We start from the raw sequence: 20824 nt of genomic DNA, 5'->3' as shown, positions 1-20824 counted from the left end.
CAAGCCAACTTCCTCAGCGAGCTCAAGTTCGTCCGCAAGCTGCTGTCCGACTTCCCCGTGGTGCCCACGGCCACGCGCGTGGCCATCGTGACTTTCTCGTCCAAGAACAACGTGGTGCCGCGCGTCGACTACATCTCCTCCCGCCGCGCGCACCAGCACAAGTGCGCTCTGCTCAGCCGCGAGATCCCCGCCATCACCTACAAGGGTGGCGGCACCTACACCAAGGGCGCCTTCCAGCAAGCCGCGGTAAGGCTCCCGCCCCTCCGGAACCCGGCCCCCGTCTTCCCCACTTCCCCGCTCCCCACAGCCCGGGCCCTTCCCACCGACCACCGCCTGCCCAGCTGTTACCTGGGGCAAGCCACAAGCCACCTAAGTCTAGTGTCCCCTGCACAAAAGCAGTCATACTACCTTCCCATTGTCGTGGGGGTCCCATGGGATAACGGGTTTTAAATGGTTACCTGGATGTCAGGCTCCTTAAGTGGTCATCTTTGCGGACGCCCTTGGGAAGGTGTCTTTAAGATGCCGTACCTAGTCACACTTGTAAGAACAGACCGTGCTTCCGCTCGAACAGGTGAGTGTGTCTTACGAAATGTCTCTAAAGATAAGACATGCAGTGCGTATTTCCCCAATTTTCTTATACGCTATTTTATGCTTTCAATATGCATTTCATTGTATACCTTCTGCGACCTTTGCAGATGCTTAGTATCTGGAAGAGGAAGTTAGGCTTAAATGATGGGCTTTTACAAAATTTAACTTTGACTACAAAGTAATACATATTCAGTTGAAGAAAATTTGGAATATATAGACGTGTTTGACACATAATAGCAAGCCAATGTTTGTGGAAATCATGAAAAAGAAAGGAGGGAAAGAAAAAAAAGCCTATAATCCCATCACCCTTAAAAAGCCACTGTTTACAGAGTGTTGAACATTTGCCCAGTATCACATCTGTACATACTTCTAACCAAATTGGTGTCTGGCTGTGCTGTAGCCTACATTTTTCATTTGTTATATCATGAAATGCTATACATTTTACTGTATATATAATATAGATATGTTGTTTATCTATGTTAGTTTCATACTATTTTATTGAATACCTGTGTCATAACTTATTTTACCTGTCACTGTTGTTGGGCACAGGTTTCTTTTATTAGCTAAGTCATAGTAAACACATGTATTTTGGGACCCCTTTTACTTCTTTAGGAAGAATTTCTATAAAGTTTCCGAATGAGAGAATATGAAAATTTATGAATTTTTTGATACATATTGTCCATTCTCCCTTGGTTAGGGCTGTATAAATATACATTCCGACCAGTACAGTATCACAGCAGTAAGTTTGCCACATGGTCACCAATATAACGTACTATTATTTTTAATATCATTGCCAATTTGGTAGGAGAATAGAGGTACCAATTTAGCAAATTCATTTTTTTTTAGTTTTATTGAGGATGAACATTTTTCAGTACATTTATTGGGCATTTGTATATTTTCTGCTCATAAGTTTTTCCCATTTTGCAATAATGGAATGTGGTTTTTTCCTTAATGATTTGTAGAAGCTCTTTATATAGTAAGACTGGTAACTCTTTTTTGTATATGATATACATGTTTTTCCAGTTTACTGTCTTTCACTTTGGTTCATTGTAGTGTTGTTAGATAGATGATTTGAGTTTTTATTTATTTAAATCTCTCAAACTTTGTTCTTAAAAACCTATATTCGCTTTTATTCTTGGAATGGCATTCCCGTTTCCCAAATCATGGAAGTAGTTTTCCATTTAACAGTTTAAGTCACCTAAAACTTATTTTAGTGTATAGTATGACAAATATGTCTAATATTATTTTTTAATAAATGGTTAACCAGTTGTCTCAGCACCATTTGCTTAATAGCCATTCATCCTTTTCCAATTTAATTGAGTAGCACTTTTATCATACTCTAACTACTTACAGGGAATTTGATTTCCTCCAGGTTTGCTATTAACTTTAGGTTATCTATTATTTTTAAGCTTTGAAGATATGATTTAATTATTATAACTTTATAGTATACTTAAATATCTGCTACTGAAAATTCTCTCTCCTTTTTCTCATGTATTTTTAAAAAATCAACTCTTACGTATTTATTTACTTAATAGAAGTTTTAACTCATTTTCACATATTCCAAATGAAACCATCCAGGATTTTAATTTCAATATAAAAATTGTTAACTTGGGGATTATTTATATTTTACAATAGTAGTCTTTCCACATCAAAAGTATGGCTTATCCACTTATACCCTTCAGTAAAGTTATAGATTTCTAATAATTAAGTCCTGCATATATTTTCAAAATTCAGACCTAAATATATTCTATTCAGTACTGCAATTATGAATGGCATCTTTTAAAATTAAAATGTAAACAATTATTTTTGTATAGAAACATTGATTTTTTTTTTTTTACTATGTCTTCAATAGCTGCATGCTTGTTGAAGTCTCTGGTTCATTTGTTTTTCTTTTTTTTCCAAATACATTTTATATTACTGAAACTGTTTATTGTGTAAAATAATCAGAAAAAGTTTCTGTAAGTACACTGTAATACTTTGGTGTATACCCTTCTTGACTTTTTGCAGTTGTCTAGTTAATAAGTATGTTTTTTGTGCATGTACTCCTATTGTACATAAATGATGTTTACCAAAAAGGATTGCACTATACGTCCTCTTTTGTAATTTGATTTTCTTTCCACCATATTTTCAGTCTCTTTCCATAATAAGAAATACACATCTACTTTATCACTTTTCCAGAGTTACACAGAATTCCACTATAGAATGGTTTTTATTTTTATCATGCAATTACCGATTATTATATATTTAGGCCATTACAAACAATGCTGTGTGACTAAATCTTTGTCCAAGTCTCTAAAAATTTCCTTAATGCAAATTTCTAAAGTGGTAGGTATTATTGCATCAAAGAATATGCCCATTTTTTAAGGCCTTTGATACATATGCCAAATTTCTCTACAGAAAATTGGTACCAAATTGTACTATTAGGATCAGTACCTAGACAGAAAGGTTAGTATCATTTGAATATGCCTCCCCAACTTTATATGTAAAAAATTGAGTTACATTAAAAAAAAAAAGAACTCACCTGAGGACATGCTTAGAGAGAGGAAGGGAGAGAGAGAAAACAACATCAACGTGATGTGGGAGAGAAACATTGATCAGTTGCCTTCTGTACATGCCCCAACTGGGGATCAAACCTCAACCCAAGTATGTACCCTGACTGGGAATTGAACCCCCAACTTTTCGGTGCATGGGATGACACTTCAACAAACTGAGCCACTCTGGTCGGGCAAGTGAATCCCATTGTAAGTTGCATTTCTTTATCAGTGAGGCTGAATACATTTTTTCATATATTATTTGTCACATAGAACCCTTTTTTGGATACTCATTAAAAATTTTTGGGATGATTACCCATTTTTTTATGCAAGGGTGGTTATTTTTCTTATTGATTTGCAAATGCTCTTTAAATCTTCGTAATATCAACCATCTGCTGCTACATACGAGGGAAATATTTTTTCTCGGTGTCTCACATGCCTTTTAATTTTGTTTGTGATGGCATCTATCCTTTTATCAATCTACTGAATCTAACTTTCTTTTTATCTGTTCACTTTTGGCCTCTTACAAGGCTTGAAAGACTTTTGCCTTTAAAAGCTGAATTAATTCCTGAAAGATGCTCTCTGTTTATCGAAGTAGCTGCGTCAGGCAGGCAGGGTTCAGTTCTGCAGACCCAGTCTCTGTTGGTGTCCACTCCAAGGACTCATGAGGTCCCAATGGCTGGCCTTCTTCCTGGTGTCTCTGCCCACTCCATCAGCAAAGAACCTCTGCATCAGGGGAAAACTTGCCATATACTAGCTCCTCTGGTTGGCTTGGACAGGTTTGTCGGGGGCCTCCAAGTACTGTTGATCCAAAACAGTTAAATGGGTAATGAGTCGGGTACGCACTGCTCGCCTCAAGACCTACTCTGTCTTCAGCCTCCTCCTTCCAAATATTACATCCTGTCTTGGCAAGTAGAACTGCCAACAAGGTTCCCAGTGCCTTTCTTTAGTCAGGATCCATGCGTAACCTAACAAGCGAAGACTTCCCAAAAGTTTGTGTGAACTGAACTTGCCCTGGATTTTAATTTGCTTTTCTCATTTTGGTTGGGTTCTGAGCAGATGCAGCTGGACTCAGTCCCTGTCTAACCTGGAAGCTGACATGTCTTTATTGTAACTTTTCCAAACCTCTGTTGAGCACTATTAGGGATAATTAAAATATGCTTGGGAAAAATTGACAGAAGATGACCAGTGTTTAGAAATGGCATTGGTGGAGGTTGAATATGGATTTTTCCAAGGAAATCAGGCAAGCATGTTTCATCGCAGAATCAGTTTGAGAATGGTAAGCTATATACCTAGTTTGGGTTTGAATATGAGCTATTATATCATGGAAGTGAGGCAGTTCATCAGATTCCCATGTGTGCAGAATGCTAATAATTGGAACTGACTGTGATCTGGCCTGGAGGTGAAATTGAAAATCATAGAGACATTTTTGAGGTTATTAATTAGTTTTTCAGATCTTTCCATTTGAGACTGAATGCCCCAACAATTATGCACAGATACAAACACAGGGAGACAAACATACAAATACATAAAAGTACACAGACACATGCTTGCAGGTACACAGTACCCATCACAATTCAGATACCTTACTCCTCTGATGTAAAATCTCAAGATGCAGAGTTTCCGTTACCCATGCGAAATTTATTGTTATCTTTCAGCACATGTGAGAAACTAAAGAGAAGGGATAACTGTGTTGCTTTACTTTTTATTTAGTGTCAGGATTGTACCACTTGATGGGGAGTATATGTGTGGACACTATTATCACACTTTATTTGAATAAACTGCTGTGTAGACCTTTTCTTTTTAAACATCATCCCAGCATTCATCAAAGGTGCAAAGACTAAAGAATAAATCTGTAGTCGGCAAAGATCTTTTTTCAGAGGCACAATCAATATAATGGGGGAAAGGTTTAGCACCTGGAACTTAATTACATGAAAAACTTTTACAAAATTAACAGAAAGTTCTTCAGGTTTTCCTTCCCAGGGAATGAGTGTTTTGTAATGCCTTCTCTTCTTGGCTTTTCTCCCAACATGAATTTATAAATTGCCTTCCTAAACAGCACACTTTATGTTGGGCACCGTGAATGCTTCTTCCAGGCCCCAGTGAGGAGGAACGGGCAAAGACAGTCACATCCTTCTTTAAGGAGGCTCTCAGGCATTCACACAACACTTCCATGTAGATCTCATTGGAGGGAAATTGGTCTCATCCCAACCTTTCGTTTCATGGAGCTTTATTGCTAAAGAGAAAGACAAGGATGGATTCTGAGGAAGTGAGGAGTGGTCTTTGCCATACCAGTGTGTCAGGAAGAACATCTGTCTAACCAAGAAGATGTCTGGAAATCCCACTCATTTCTTCCATCAAGGGCAGTGGCTTGGGCCTGCTCAAGATGGAAGGGCCAGGCTTAGCCTAAGTAAAAAACACCTTAGTCCTTGTGCTATATTATACTTCTTTAGTAAAACTATCGAAGTTCCAGAGCAATCCACTTTAACTTGGCAACAGAGGCTTCCTATGTTAGTTTCCCAGAAGCCAGAAGCTTTTAAATAACAAGGCATTCACTCCTGAATGAAAGAGTATACCGAGAGTGATGGGGGAAATGCACCCTATGAAATGAAGTTGATGTTTCATTGCTAATCATGCAAAGCCACATGACATTTTTCAGGACAACCTGGTTCTTTGGCTTGATAGGAGACCTCTGCAGTAAAAGGAATTTGTAGCTCTTATTGTCTCTGTCTTTCCCATAAATTTAAAAGATTGTTCTCTGGCCTGGCTGGTGTGGCTTAGTCATTGAGCATCAACCTATGAACCAGGAGGTCATGGTTTGATTTCCAGTCAGGGCACATGCCCGGATTGTGGGCTCGATCTCCAGTGTGGGGTGTGCAGGAGGCAGCCGGTCAATGATTCTCTCTCATCGTTGATGTTTCTATCTCCCTCTTCCTCTCCCTTCCTCTCTGAAAGCAATAAAAATACATATTTTTTAAAAAGATTGTTCTCTATCAGGCCATATGAAGAGTGGACTTCTGGCAGAGAGTCTGCTTATACACAGTAATCTGCTCTAGGTTTGGAGGCCAATTGTGAATAGGTATACTCTGTGAGAGCTGTTGTTCTCCACGTATGTGGTTACAGTATTTTCCTTGATGTGAATGACAGTGGGGGAAAAAATCTGTAATACACAAGTAAGTGCATTATCTTACCAATCTTTATGAAAAGATTTAGAAAGAATTCATCTTCTTTGCTAGCTATGTTTTCTCATGAGGTAATTCAAGCAGTTGCTGTTTTATTTGCGTAAAGAGTTGAGCAACAGAGATTCTTCAAATCCAGGGCACATTTCTTTCATAGCTCAAGTACGTGTGGAAGCTTTGAACATCAGGATAGGTTATAATTACTACATCTGTTAAATTAGTGATTGCTACCTTCTTTCATGTGGAGATGCCATTTAAAATTAAGAAAAAATAACTTCCTATAAGATCAATAGAAACATTTTGAAGAAAGTTTTTTAGCAGGACTTATTATATGATGGAGTCATTTATTAAATAAGGTTAATTATTTAGTAAATTTACTTAGTCATTTATGAAGCGAAGTCCAAGGTGGATATTTTTCAAGTTGTAAGTTCGTGATGGATGATATAAAATATATTTTGAGGGTTATGAGTTCAATGCACTATTTTCTTAATGCCTGCTGAAATGCTCCTAATTGCCTTCATTGTATAATTTCCACTATACTGTACCTGGTTATTGGATATACTGTTGCTAATGCAAAATACAGATTTAAAAAAAAATCAATGGTGATATTGGTGATGGAGACTGTGGCTTTTGCTGCATAGCTTCCTAACACTGACTCTCTGAATGAGAGTGACCGGCCTTCCCAGGAACAGGCAGTGCTGGGCGCATTGGAGCCTCGCTCTGTGAAACAGGTTCTTCTGGGCAGCAACAGGCCAAAGAGAAGGGGAGAGGGAGGGCTAAGGAAATCCTCCTCTGCAGGGGAAGAGTGAGAAATGAGTGAGAAAAGGAAGTGTAGGGATTGGAGGATGTAAGGGGACCAGAGGGTAACTCCCCAAAAAGCTAGAAGCAGCAACCACAAGTTCCACCTTTAATAAAGTAAAAATATATCCATACTGGCATATGTTGTACTCAATAAAATCATATTCTAAAAACTATTTAATGACATAGTAAATTGTCCAGACGGCATATTCAATGAGCTGAAGCTGTGTGTGTTTATTATCAGTATGTAAAACTGTATCCATAGAAGTCCAGTTTCATAACATAAAATATATGCACTCAAAATAAGCTAGGAAGAAAATTTTCAAAATGTTAATGGTAATTATCCCCAGGCAGTATATTTACCTATGGAAGTGTAGGGATTTCTTCTGCTAATAACTAATTTGGAAAATTAGTTATAATGACCATGTGTTGCCTACTAGGAAGTGAAGCGTTACTCTCTGCCTGGGCAGGTGATTGGAGGCATATCTTTGGGGCACCTGAAGGCATAGCCTGAAGCGACTGGTCTCCAGGATAACAGTCCTTTTACATCTCAGGTTTTACCTTAAATATTCATGAGAACTTGTGAATTCTATTCCACAATACAGCTCTGTTTAGGAAATAAACAGGCTTTAGTTTCTTATCAGGAAATTGAAATGAAACAATTTCAACCTCTTTTTTGTCCAATGCCAAGGGCTGTAGCATTGAGTCCTCCAGGATGTGAAAAATGTGTGCTGGGAAATCACTGACCCCCTAGCCCGTGGTACTCACTCTCCTCTCTTCTAGTGTCACACTGGTTCTTGAGAATCCAGAGTCACATAAACACACACACACACACACACACACACACACACACACACACACACACACACACACACACTGCCCACAGTTGGTAGTGGTTGTTTCACTGCTTGCCAAGCTACCTGTGGATATTCACTGAGAAGAGGAGCCCAGACAACTGGCCGAGAGGAGACACAGTGGCTGCAGAGGGTGGAAGTAACTGTCTCTATCACCTTGATGAGAGGTCAGGAGAACGTGGCTTCCTTTGGCTTGTCTCACAGAGAGCGATGCTGACCCAGTGCTTTCTCAGCCTCTCTCACTCTCCCTGGTAATACTCATCAGAGAACAATCTTGGGGGAGAAAGATGCGCTCTAACCCACTGATGTTATCACATGTAAATGAAACAATTGCCATAAAGGACCCATTTCTACAATTAATTCACCTGAGGCATTCAAGCTTCATTTCTTAGTGTGATGTTTGTCCTCAGCAGTAAAAGGCAGCCTCTTTGCTGTTGTTGATGGAGAGGGTTCAGGCACGTCCCAATGTGTTGTTTCATAGTGTATTTTGATATCGGCATCTCTTTCAACTAGGCTCACTCATAGTGACTTACACCATTTGAGTCATATCTGCAAGTAAGGCCTCATTTTAACCCAATTTTATAGGCTTTACATTTCCAGATGAATCTAATATGGACTTTGAAAGAAATTAAGCCATTTTCATTTCTTTATTGGTTTGTGTTTTGCACAGTGCTATTTCCAGCCAAGATTTCTCTCTTTTTAGTCACAGTTTCCTATAAAATATGCATGTCTGGCTTTTAGACGTTGCTCCAAAAGTGATGGTTTCAGGCAATTATTGTTAGAATGTCCTAGCAATAAAGATACCCAAGTGTAGGCTGTTTGTATCTAATCAGCAGTAAAAATCTGCATGTTAAATACTCATCTGCAGCAGGATGTTATGTGTGACTTCCTCTGTTGCCCCAGATTTGGCACCAGGACCCATGGCTTCAACTGAGAAGCACCAAGTAGCGCACATTTAAAGAGAGCCGCCAACAACTGAGACTGTGCATTCCCTCCAAGGTCACGGACACTGTGCAGAACAGGCCCCACCCATCATCCTACTCTAGTTCGTACCACCCCATGTCTGGGAGCAAGAAACAGAGACAGAGAAACAGAGCAGACATTGGGATCGCTGGGGAGACCAGTGCTCATACGGAAGGGGGAATCCCTCCAGAATCTCCAAGAGAGCTTTCCTCTTCCAGAAGCTAAGCAGGGGAGACCAGCTCTCTCTATACTGGTTGGCAATTTATTTGGGCAGAAGACTTGGTTTGCCCCTGTGCCTATTTAATGGAGATAAAGCCAGCCAGAGACAGAGCCAGTGTCCCTCTTTGGATTCTTCTAGAAGCAGAGCCTAAGATGAGGATTCAAGTCCAAGTACCTTATTTGGGAGGTGATCCCAGTAAACATTGATAGGACAGTGGGGACATGAGACAAGAGAACCAAGAGCAGAAAAATTAACTGGTGTTTAACCCCAGTGGGGAAGACGGGAAACCAGTCTAGAATTCAAGCTTTAGAATTATGACAACTGAGAGGGATTTGGGATTATTTAGAGACTAACTTCCATCAGTCACTGTTGAGAGTTGCTCCCTGGAGGGCATTCAGTCTCTGTCACTCCCACCTCCCCTTCCAGTGGATGGAATGTTCTCTAGGCACACAAAAAAACAAAAACAAAAAACCCTTAGACAAAGAGATACAGATGCTGGGATATGGGGATGGGGGCATCGACAGTGTATGCTGTTGTAGGCAGAAAGGGGGCAGCCTGCACTACCAACTTTTGGCAAAGCCAGGGTTTTCCATGGGTGAAGGAGAATCATGGGAAATAGCTGGAATTTATCGCCCACTAAGCAGGACAGCTCCAGGAGTAAGAAGTTGTTGGGTGTACTACTAGACATGAGATCTGAGAAAGGTGGTGAATTCTCCAAAGAACACACACATGGACCAGCATTGGGTAGTCCACAAACACAGAGAGCACCGTGACTTTTCCCCATTTCCTTTTACTTTTTGCTCTTTAAAATTTTCTCTTTTATAGTTTCAAGGCATAGGACCCAATATCAGAATTTAGTAGACAGAAGTATACTTATTTCAGAATCTGTATTCATGTATTTGCTATTTCCCCAAAGTGTTTATTAACACTGTGGAGGAATAGTTAATTAGATAAGGAAAAGGGGTACATTGCTCTTTGATAGCACTTATTGTTCAGGTGAAGTCTGCCTCCCCTCTGCTTGTTGAGGGTAGAGATCAAATCTTACTTGACTTTCTATTTGCTACAAGACCTAGAAGTGGGTATTCATTATAACTTTAGTGTTCTTGAAAAGATATATGTTTAATTATTTAGTGTTTTTATTTTAGTATAGCACTGTACTTCTCCGATTTCTTTTCTAACTAAAACAAGTTATGACATCTCAAAGGACTATTCAGTGAATGCTTGACTTTTTAAATGATAGATTATAACAGGGGTGAATAGTAATTCATGCTTCAGACCACTTTTTCATGGGGGCAATATAAAATATTGAGTAGAATCTCAGATAGGTGTGAATCCCTGCCTCCCTCCCCACCCCCCCAAGTCTGGTCAAGGAAGCACACACCACCTCTGAAAAGAACTCCATCCAGTGTGTTCAGAAGGAATCTGCAGACATCTGTTTTCAATAATGTCCCCTCTCCATATTATCGTCAGCGCTGTCCTTAATCCACTCATAATGTTATCCTCCCAACAGCATAGCATCAAGTAGGTACTGTTCTGTTCCTCTCCCCAGGACATTATCACCCCCTTTGTGGCTCAGATAAAGTTGGGTGGTTATTGGTTATAGGTCACAGTTTTCCCTAATCCCCTGTCCTATCTTCTCAGCCTCTACAAAGGTGATGACCTGTTTTAATTCACAGCTCAAACTGACATGTTGAATTTTATTATAATTGGTTTACCCATTTGACAGACATATTCTAGAAATGTGTTAAAAGTTCCTTGAACTCATCCTGATAATGGTAATGAGTAATTACTACTTGTCAGGTACCACTCTAAGCATTTTCCCTATATGATTCATTAAATATTTGCAGCAGAAAAACCTGCTCAGTTAGGTTATTGTTATTATCTGCAAAGTACAGATGAGGAAACTGAGGCACAAAAAATGTAAGTAATTTGTCCAAAGTTACACTGCTGATAAGTCAAAGTACTAGAATTCAAATTCAGACAGCCTGGGCCGAAGTCTAAATTCTTAACCACCGCGAAATAATGCCTCTGTGCTATATTGTCAGAAGATCTATCAGATGCAAGACCCACTGATACATACTCACTAGTGAAGTCCACTGAAAAGACATGAGGCAGAGAGGGCAGCCATGAGCAGGACTTGGGTATGTAGATGACTAAGCAGAAGGCCAAATGGAACAGTCATAGGACTAAGACATTTGGAGATTGTTAATTTGAATAGACACTCTAAAGCAGCAGTTCTCAACCTGTGGGTCGCGACCCCTTTGGCGGTCGAACGACCCTTTCACAGGGGTTGCCTAAGACCATCGGAAAACACATATAAAATTACATATTGTTTTGTGATTAATCACTATGCTTTAATTATGTCCAATTTGTAACAATGATAATACATCCTGCATATCAGATATTTACATTACGATTCATAACAGTAGCAAAATTATAGTTACGAAGTAGCAACGAAAATAATTTTATGGTTGGGGGTCACCACAACATGAGGAACTGTATTAAAGGGTTGCGGCATTAGGAAGGTTGAGAACCACTGCTCTAAAGTAACTAATAATCCAAGTGATCACCCTTATCTTTCACTCCTTTATCCCAATCAATCTGGGGAATTACCTCTCACATGCCATTTTATGCAGCATAATTGCATTGGCTAGCAGCCCTCCCCCCCCACACACACACACACCACCTCATGTACCTTAACAGATGTATCTACCAATCATTGCAGATACCAAGCCACTGAGGCAGTAGGTCATACCTTCTCCTTGCAACACATCTGGCTTCTCATTTACCTGGTTTCTGAATTCTTAGATTCCTTTAATCCAAGATCAATACTCAACCTCAGACCCTTTATTAAAATAGAAACATGACTCAAATAAAATCAGTTTTCTAGTCTAGGTACATCTAGTCTCTATCTCAAAATATAAACCAGTGTAAACTTAAGTTTATAAATTTATATGCCAAACCTCAGGATAAAACTTGGTCTTACACCTTAATTCAGTTTATCCTAATCTGGGAGACTCAGTATTCCCCTCCATCATAATAGTCCTCTTTTTTCCATATGCCATCCCATTTCACAGAAGAAGAAGAAGAATATCTTCTTATGAGTATTTCAGTAGTTTCATCATGTAAAAACAAAAAAAAACTCTTTAGCAAGCAGCTCTGTGATCATTAATGCTTAGAAAAATATTTTGTCAAGTACTTGAGCTGATGAACTAGGTTTATTTAATACCCAATACATATTTAAGAAACACTGTCACTATTTTAAGTGTAAGTGTGTAATTAAATTGTAAGAATGGGTTAATTAATGGGTTAATTGTAAGACTATATTATACTCAAAGGAATTTTAAAAGTCAACACCTTTGAATGATGACATATATAAATATCACTAGAGTCATTGATTGATAATTTAAGCATATAATATAATAAATACATATGATAAGTAGTCTAATCTCTGAAAACTCAACCATTAATCATTTGGGGTTTAAAAGATATGAAATGCAGAGTGTTTTTCTCCATAATGGTAATTGATGTGGTCATTCGTATAATCTAAAATACAAAACAAGAAAAGAAAAACAAGACAAACTTCAAATCTCATTTATTTGGAATGCTAATAAATGTCACATTAAATGTGTTTTTTATAAATTTGCAATAACTATAAAAAAATAAAATACATGATAAGTTTATGAACTTCAAATCTCCCCTCAGCCCTCACACATATGTGAGTACAATTGATTTGAAATATATCTGGCTTTTTGGAGAGTTTTAGAGTTGCATTGTTGCTGAAACCCAAATATTTGCAATATAATGATTAGATTCTCTGTATCTTTCATGTATTCTAAACTCCTGCTAAACTTTTTCTGCATAGTTACTCTTAAAATACCTGGTAAAAAGAAATAATTGCTTTAACAACTTTGAATCATAAATAGCATGAATATTATTATACGTGCATTCTCCCAGTCTCGACACCATGTTTCCTGGTATTTGGCACTCTTTTGGAAGCACAATTTGACCTGATAAATTTCTAAAACAATTTTTCTGCCGGATAAGTGTAGGCATAGCATTAAATTCTTTCTTTTCTTTGAAGCTCTTTTCTCCGGTAGTCCATGTCAGTCAACAACCACTTTCACTGAGAGCAGTACCCATTCTCTTCCTAAACTATTTGCTCACCCATGGGAGTCATCCCTTTCTATGTGGATTGAGGTGGCAATGCAGAGGTTCAGATGATCACTTATATTCTTTCTCCTGGAATCTGGACTAGGGCACAAAAAGTTCTGAGAGGATAGTTTGGATTGTAGTTTTTTTGTTTGTTTGTTTGTTTTTTGGGGGTGGGGTGTTTTTTGCCAGTAGGTAGGGAATATAGTGTTACAACTACATGGAAACCAAAGGAATCCTGTCAATGCAAGGAGTGAATGAAGATGTGCAGACAGAAGCTGAGAAAAGGAAACAGATGGAAGGCTGGAGGGAGTAGCCACTGTGTTCCTGTCCTTTGGCTGTTCCTATTTCAGTCGCTCTTGAAGCTCAGTTCTTTCCACTCCTTGCGAGATATTCCTATATGCTGCCAAAATATTCCCCCCTTTGGATAAGCTAATTCAGTAGATATGTTTCTTGCCTCATTATGTTGCCTAGACTTCCCACCTAGAAGTGATGGTGCATTCTTGCCTTATTCCTGAATTTAGTGAGAATGCTTCAAGCATGATTTCGCCCATTGGTTTATGATAACTCTCTTTGTCACATTGAGTGGCTCTCTATTCTTTGCCTAAGTGATTTATAAAATCATAAACTGGTTTCCAAATATCATCTGAGATTATTTTACTTTTTCCTTTGACCTCTTGATGTGAAGCATATGAATAAATTCTCATCTTTGACTTTATGAGCTAACTGCCACTTGGTCGTATTGTATAGGCATTGAGCATGTCAACTGAAATCATTTTATATATTTATTCATAACAATATTTATAATAGTGACTTTGTTATCTTATAGTAAATCAGCAGTTTGTTTAAGAGTGACATGTCAGTTAGTGCTCTTTAATTTTCATTTGACTTTTTGCTATCCAGACCTTTATTCCTTGCATGTTTATAGAATGGGGGATGGAATTTGGCATTATTCGAAAGTTGACCTGTCCTTTTGCATGTTTGTTCTGTTGTGTTTTTGTAGTCTGGGTTAAGTCTGCTACTCATCAATTCCTGTGCACACCATTTCACAATTTGATGTACTGTCCCTATGGGTCCATTTTAAAATGATCTGTGTCCATGTTTAATAACTAAAGCATGTATGTGGGTGGAAAATTCTGCATATAAATCTGAGATTAAGTTCTTTTTTGACCTTCTGGTTCTTCTGTGATTTGGCTAGACTATAATAAATAGCCTAAGTGTTACTCGAGCCAACATTCTTTTTTCATTCTAGAATTTCAGTCTATGAAGCCTGAGTAAATACTTAAAATAAATGAGACATACTAAGTATGATTGATTTGATGTTAAAGTATTAATAAGAAACCTTAGTTATGACAAAAATACTCTTCCCAGTTATATATTTGCCATTGTTCTATTTTTTGCTTGTTAATATTTTCATTGTATCATCAAATGCAATAATGAAAAATCCCTAGGACAGTGCCTGGTATAAAACACAGGGTCAATACAGATTTAGTGAAACAAGTTTATTATATTTATGAGAATTTACATTTCACAATTGCAGAACAGGACTCACTGTAACAACAATGCTGGGCCTAGAATTTATTGGTTTATTCTGCATGTTGGACGTATAGCTAGTGGAAATTAAGACATGTTTATTCTTTCATCCACTATTTCAGAGTTGTTTTTTGTTAATAGAGTGAAAATATAAGGGTCCATCCTTGCAGTATAGTATCTTGCAATCTAATTTGAGATACAGCCAGATATATAAGCATTAACTATAATTATGATGGGATTAGCATAATGCAATGTAGTGGAGGCTATTGGCGATGATTTAGTGTTTTCTGCATAGCAGGAGAATTTAGGATAGCTCCAAAAAGGAGATGAACTTTGATCTTGATTATGAGGAACTAGTAAAAAGAGGGGGTAGACATATGTGGAGATGAGAAAGAGTTGTTCAGAATTTCCAGGCAGACCCCTGTGGATTTCAACCTAGTTTCCAGCAACATGGCTAAAAGCACCAAGGTCAGAATTATCAGTCAATATGAGGAAAAAGGGGGAAATGACCTTCCACCTGGCTACTTGGAAAATTTTCTGCTAAAAAAATTGAGTGTAAGATACAGATAAGGTTCAAGAATTCACTATGAGAAACAGCCCTACATCCTAGGAAGTGTTTGTTATATGCACTTAAGTAAATAAAACATTGAAGTGAAGATGAGATATGAGAAGATAAAGAAAGGAGTAAAAGTACAGCAGAACTGGCTGAGAAGCTCAAAGGAATACAGAGAACTATGTACAATGAATAAATATTATAATATCATCATAGGAAATGTCCAGACCTATAGAGAATTTTTATGAGTTTGAGCCAAAAATGACAACAGATGCCAGGAATGAAAATCTCAAGCAATTGAGAAAATGTTCCTGAGAATGGCAGTTTTGAAGCTTATTTTATACACTAGAGACCCGGTGCACGACATTCGTGCACTTGGCAGGGGGTTGCGGGGGTCCCTCAGCCTGGCCTGCACCTTCGCACAGTATGGGAGCCCTCAGGGGATGTCTAACTGATGGCTTAGGCCTGCTCCCCGCAAGCCGTCAGTCGGACATCCTTAGTGCTACCGCTGCACTCCCAGCCATGAGCCCGGCTCAGGGCTTCTGGCTGAGCAGCACTCTCCCTATGGGAGCGCACTGACCATCGGGGCAGTTCCCACATTGAGCATCTGCCCCCGGTGGTGTGCATCATAGCAGTTGGTCATTCCACTCCATTTCTTTCTTCTAAATGCACTAGAGACCCGGTGCACGACATTCGTGCACTTGGCAGGGGGTTGCGGGGGTCCCTCAGCCTGGCCTGCACCTTCGCACAGTATGGGAGCCCTCAGGGGATGTCTAACTGATGGCTTAGGCCTGCTCCCCGCAAGCCGTCAGTCGGACATCCTTAGTGCTACCGCTGCGCTCCCAGCCATGAGCCCGGCTCAGGGCTTCTGGCTGAGCAGCACTCTCCCTATGGGAGCGCACTGACCATCGGGGCAGTTCCCACATTGAGCATCTGCCCCCGGTGGTGTGCATCATAGCAGTTGGTCATTCCACTGGTCGGTTTGCATATTAGCCTTCTATTATATAGGATTCGAATCAAGGAGGAGACATAAGCAGGGTTACATGAAATCCTTTGGTGGTAGACTAAGGGGGTGTGAGAAAGCAAAGGAGGAAAATCTCTAAAATTGAACAAAAGGCTAAACAGAGGGACAAATAGTTCTTTCACATTGGTGGGTATAGGATAGTTAATAACACAGCACATAGAGGTGGTACATGGGCAAGAAGATAGCAATGAGGGGACTGTGGTCACATACTCTGGTGCTGGCAGTTGTGCCTAGAGGTGACTCTGACATTTCAAAGGTATGTTAATTGTAGATGCAAAATAGGCTCACGTAAGTAAAGATTGACCTTTGTCAAGGAAGCTACAGGCCTAGGATATCACTGCCCTCAATGACCTGCTTTTACTTAGGAATTTCTATGTTCAGACCATCCATGTTGTTCAGACCATCGCTCTCTGAGTTTATAGGGCCTGTCATCTGGTCTCCCCTGAGCTTGTTGGGTTCAGTATGTGGCCCCTTTATCATCCACAGTAGCAAGGAAAATAAATTCAATGCCAAGATTAATTCTTCATTAGAGGAAAAAGAACCAACACTGGATAAAACCAAACAGTGACATGGACGAAAAACTTGAGACATTTCCACCAAATCCAGAAGGAAGGAAGATGAAATAAAAAGCAATAGAATATATAAAGTCCAGGCAATGAGGAGCCAGCAGAAGCATACATAATTTCTTTCCCAGAAATATGATTCAAAAATATTAAACAATAAACATTCCTTAAGCTGGAGACTATTTGACTATTCAAATTAAAAAGCTTGGTGAAATGTTAGAATTTGAAGGATGAGACAAGTATTATATGTATCATATGGTGTCTTGTTTATAGTTATTGTTTCCTAACAAAGAAAGAAATGTGGAAAACAAGTTGGAACCCTGGCATCATTTACTAGTTTTCTGCTCCCTGGAGGAAAATGGCTCTGATACAATCACAGTAGGTGACAGTTCATGGCATCCAATTTTTTAAAAGATGACCTATGAGCCTGTCTAGTGTGGCTCAGTGGTTGATTGAGCGTTGATCTATGAACCAGAAGGTGACAGTTCAATTCCCGGTCAGGACATATGCCTGGGTTGCGATCTCCATCCCTGGTGTGGGGCAGCTGATCAATGATTCGTTCTTATCATTGATATTTCTAAGTCTCTCTCCTTCTCCCTTCCTCTCTGAAATCAATAAAAATATATTTTAAAAATATAAAAAATAAAAGATGACCTATGAAGTTCTCTGTCTTGAATTATCCTCACTCAAGGTTGGCGGTTTATTATGGCTGAGGTTGGGTTGCGCTTGGAATTATATCCACATGTATTTAATTACTGGAGCCCAAGGGCAAATATCGTCCCCAAGTCAGATATTTTGTGACCTCTATTTTTCTTTCAAGACCATTTTTCAAAATAGTTCTCTTGTGGCCTGACTTTGGGGGGCGGGGGGAGGAGGGGATCGCAGTCTTGTGTAACGGTGATGGATCTCGGGTGTTAGAACGATGTTACACAATCCTGCATTTTTATCATTCTAATGACTATTGCTGGACAAGGGGAGCTTACTTCCCTGCCAGAGATTTATACAAGCTAATCAGAGGCTTGATACAATACAGATGGCGATAACCTTTTACCATACTAAGTTCACGTTGAGTTTTTCTTTGGCAGCAAAGGGTTTGCCTCATTCAATATCCTGGACCAAAAAAATTCTATTTCTTAAATGCCTTGCAGAGTATAGCAGATGATGTAAACTATTTCAGGAACACTGCAAAGGGAATCACGTGCGAGGCCTCCGCCACATTCCACAGAAGTTACCACAGACCTATTTACTTCTTAGAACTGAGGGATGGAAAATGTTGTGTGTTTTTTAATTATGTTTTTTATTCAAGTACAATAAAGCACAAAGATTGGGGAGGGGGACAGATGATTTTCAGTAAGTTCTTCACTCCTCCTCTAAGGGACATTCCAAACCCAGATCTTGTGTAATTCTTTGCTTGAACTACTAGTCCTGCTATTAGTACTATTTTAAGTTAATATATTGCCTTGCCAACAGATATAATGGTTCCTGTAAAAATTCACCCATTCCCCGCAAGAAGAGAAGAAAAATAGAATCACACCTCAAAGTGTTGTTTATATAAGGAGCAGTACAGCAAGAAATCCCTGCTAAATCCTTTTCCTGAATGTGAGGAATGTTATTGACAATGAACTAAGATTAATATTACAAGATAGGATTTGTTCATGTCAGGACAAGAAAGGCACAAAAAGGAAACATTTTGGTACAAGCTGTACAAAACACAGTGCGTGTGTGTGCATGTACACACACACAGATATTCCCTACATTCCTACTGTTCACTCAAGGCCAGCTCACTCACGTAACTCTCTGTAGCGTATCCTAGAGTTCATCCACTCCACTAATTTATGAATTAGTTCATTGAATAAATATTGAGGAGCACATACTCTGGGCCAAGCAATATCAAGAATAGCATACTGGGCGGAGCCGGCCGGCAGGCGGGGGGCGTGGTGCGGGGGGCGGGGGACAATTGACTTGCTCTTTCTCCTTTCCATCAACATTCCCACTTGTTTATTGTCTTGTTTACAGTGAACTGCCACGGTCTTGCTGGAGAGAAGAGTGATCAAAATGAGCAAAAGCTTAGGGGAGTTGGGTTATGATTTCAGAGTGGAACAACTTAGAAAGAAAGAGTTTATAGCTTAGTCAAGAGCACGAATGTTGTAAACACAACTTGCCACATCTTGGAGCTCTGGAATTTGGAGGTCCCCTTAGAATACTGACACACAACTTTTGGGACAAATAAAGTAATATCTAGCTTCATGCCATCCATAACACATCGTTGAATTTTTCCCCAGAGGTGGTACTGAATGAAAGTGTGTGTGTGTGTGTGTGTGTGTTTCAGTCCATTCCAATTGCTAGGGCTTTTGCTTGGGGTGTGTACTAACTGAAAATGTTTATAAATATATATGTCTATACATGTATATACATATACATGTGTATATGTGTGTATATGTATATATATGCAGGCGAATATATGTATATGTATGTATTCCTATACATCTATATACTTTATACTTTTCAAGCCTCATTATTATTTTTATTAATACTCAAATTATCCTTTATTCAACTAGAGGGAGTTTCAGATAGTTTCTGGTTCTCTTTGGTGTGTTCTTAGTAGCCTTTAATACCTATGTAGTAGGCTTTTGAGAAGGAGTGGGGTGAAGTATTTGACTATCCCTTCTCAATTGCTGGCTTTCCAAATGTTCTCCAGAGTCATATTTTTTAAGGTTAATTTAATTGTCTTTAAATTCAGATTTAATGGTTTTATCTCTAGCTCACAAACACTAACAAATTTGGTAAGGGTTACTGGATTAGAATCAATACCTAATGATCATGTATTTATGAAGATTGCTTTCTATAAGCATAAATTTTATAATCTTAAGAGAATCTGGATCTATGGCTGAATCTGCTCCTAAAAATGAATTGAGACAAAGTTATTATTTAAATTATATCATCACTTTTTAACTTTTAACAAAATCTAGGATATCATTGCCGTTCTTCCAGACTTTCTGAATGTAGTGTTTCTTGAATTACTGCCTAATAAGCATTGAATGCCTTCTAAAAACTTGTCAGAAAATATAATACTCCGGCACTTCATTACCTTTCTTATCTAACCATAATGAAAAGCAACAAGAGGCCATTTGGTTACAGTGCCAGACTCACCCCTGGGTTCTCTATCTATAGAGAAGGAATAGCATATAACGTTTATAAAGCATAACTCACTCATCCTAAAATAATAAAGCCCAGGTGTCAGGTTGGGTAAAACAGCATTTTCTCATGAAGATCAGACACCACCACCAACAGCTGATTTTGTGCTAATACTGGGTGGTCCTGGTAAGAAAGATGAAGTATTGAATCCATTCTACAATATTGGAGGAGCAGTGGAAAAACAAATATAGAAGGCAGGCTGGCCATTATTGACTCTGAAAAACACATGTTCACTTACATTTTCCCTCTGGTTAGGCTTTTAGTGTATGATCATGAGGTGGAGGGAGACAGACAGACAGACAGGTGGTTATGCTTGGAAGTAGATTCATGGGACTCAGATTTGGTTCATGTTTTGAGAGCTTGAAAATTAAAAAGGTTTAACAGTAGTGATACTATTAATAAAAATTCATTCCATAAACATTTGCTGTTCTCCATTATCGAGGTCCATGGCAGTGCTGCTGCTGCTGATACATTTTAAATGCCTCTAAGGTTTATTGTGATTCTGCAGGACCCGTGTAGACTCTAGTCTATGCCTATTTCTCTGTAATCAGTGTTCCTTCCCCCACTCAAGTGAAATGCTAATGATTGTCACAAATACTATTTTATTTTTTTAAATATATTTTTTATTGATTTCAGAGAGGAAAAGAGAGGGAGAGCAAGATAGAAACATA

At 38.8% G+C, this 20824-nt stretch overlaps 1 protein-coding gene across 1 annotated transcript in view; it reads left to right on the top strand.

Annotated features, from left to right (window-relative positions):
* Positions 1-20824, top strand: part of SVEP1 (sushi, von Willebrand factor type A, EGF and pentraxin domain containing 1) — a 153843-nt gene that overhangs the window by 6514 nt on the left and 126505 nt on the right. Inside the window, exon 2 of the mRNA XM_006771225.2 lies at positions 5-246. Within this exon, the coding sequence (XP_006771288.1) occupies positions 5-246 (242 nt within the window). The remainder of the gene's footprint in view (positions 1-4; positions 247-20824) is intronic.

This window comes from Myotis davidii, unplaced genomic scaffold (assembly GCF_000327345.1).
Source record: "Myotis davidii unplaced genomic scaffold, ASM32734v1 scaffold64, whole genome shotgun sequence".
NCBI lineage: Eukaryota > Metazoa > Chordata > Mammalia > Chiroptera > Vespertilionidae > Myotis > Myotis davidii.
Note: the sequence above shows the minus strand (reverse complement) of the source record. Positions and strands in the feature narration are given on the sequence as shown.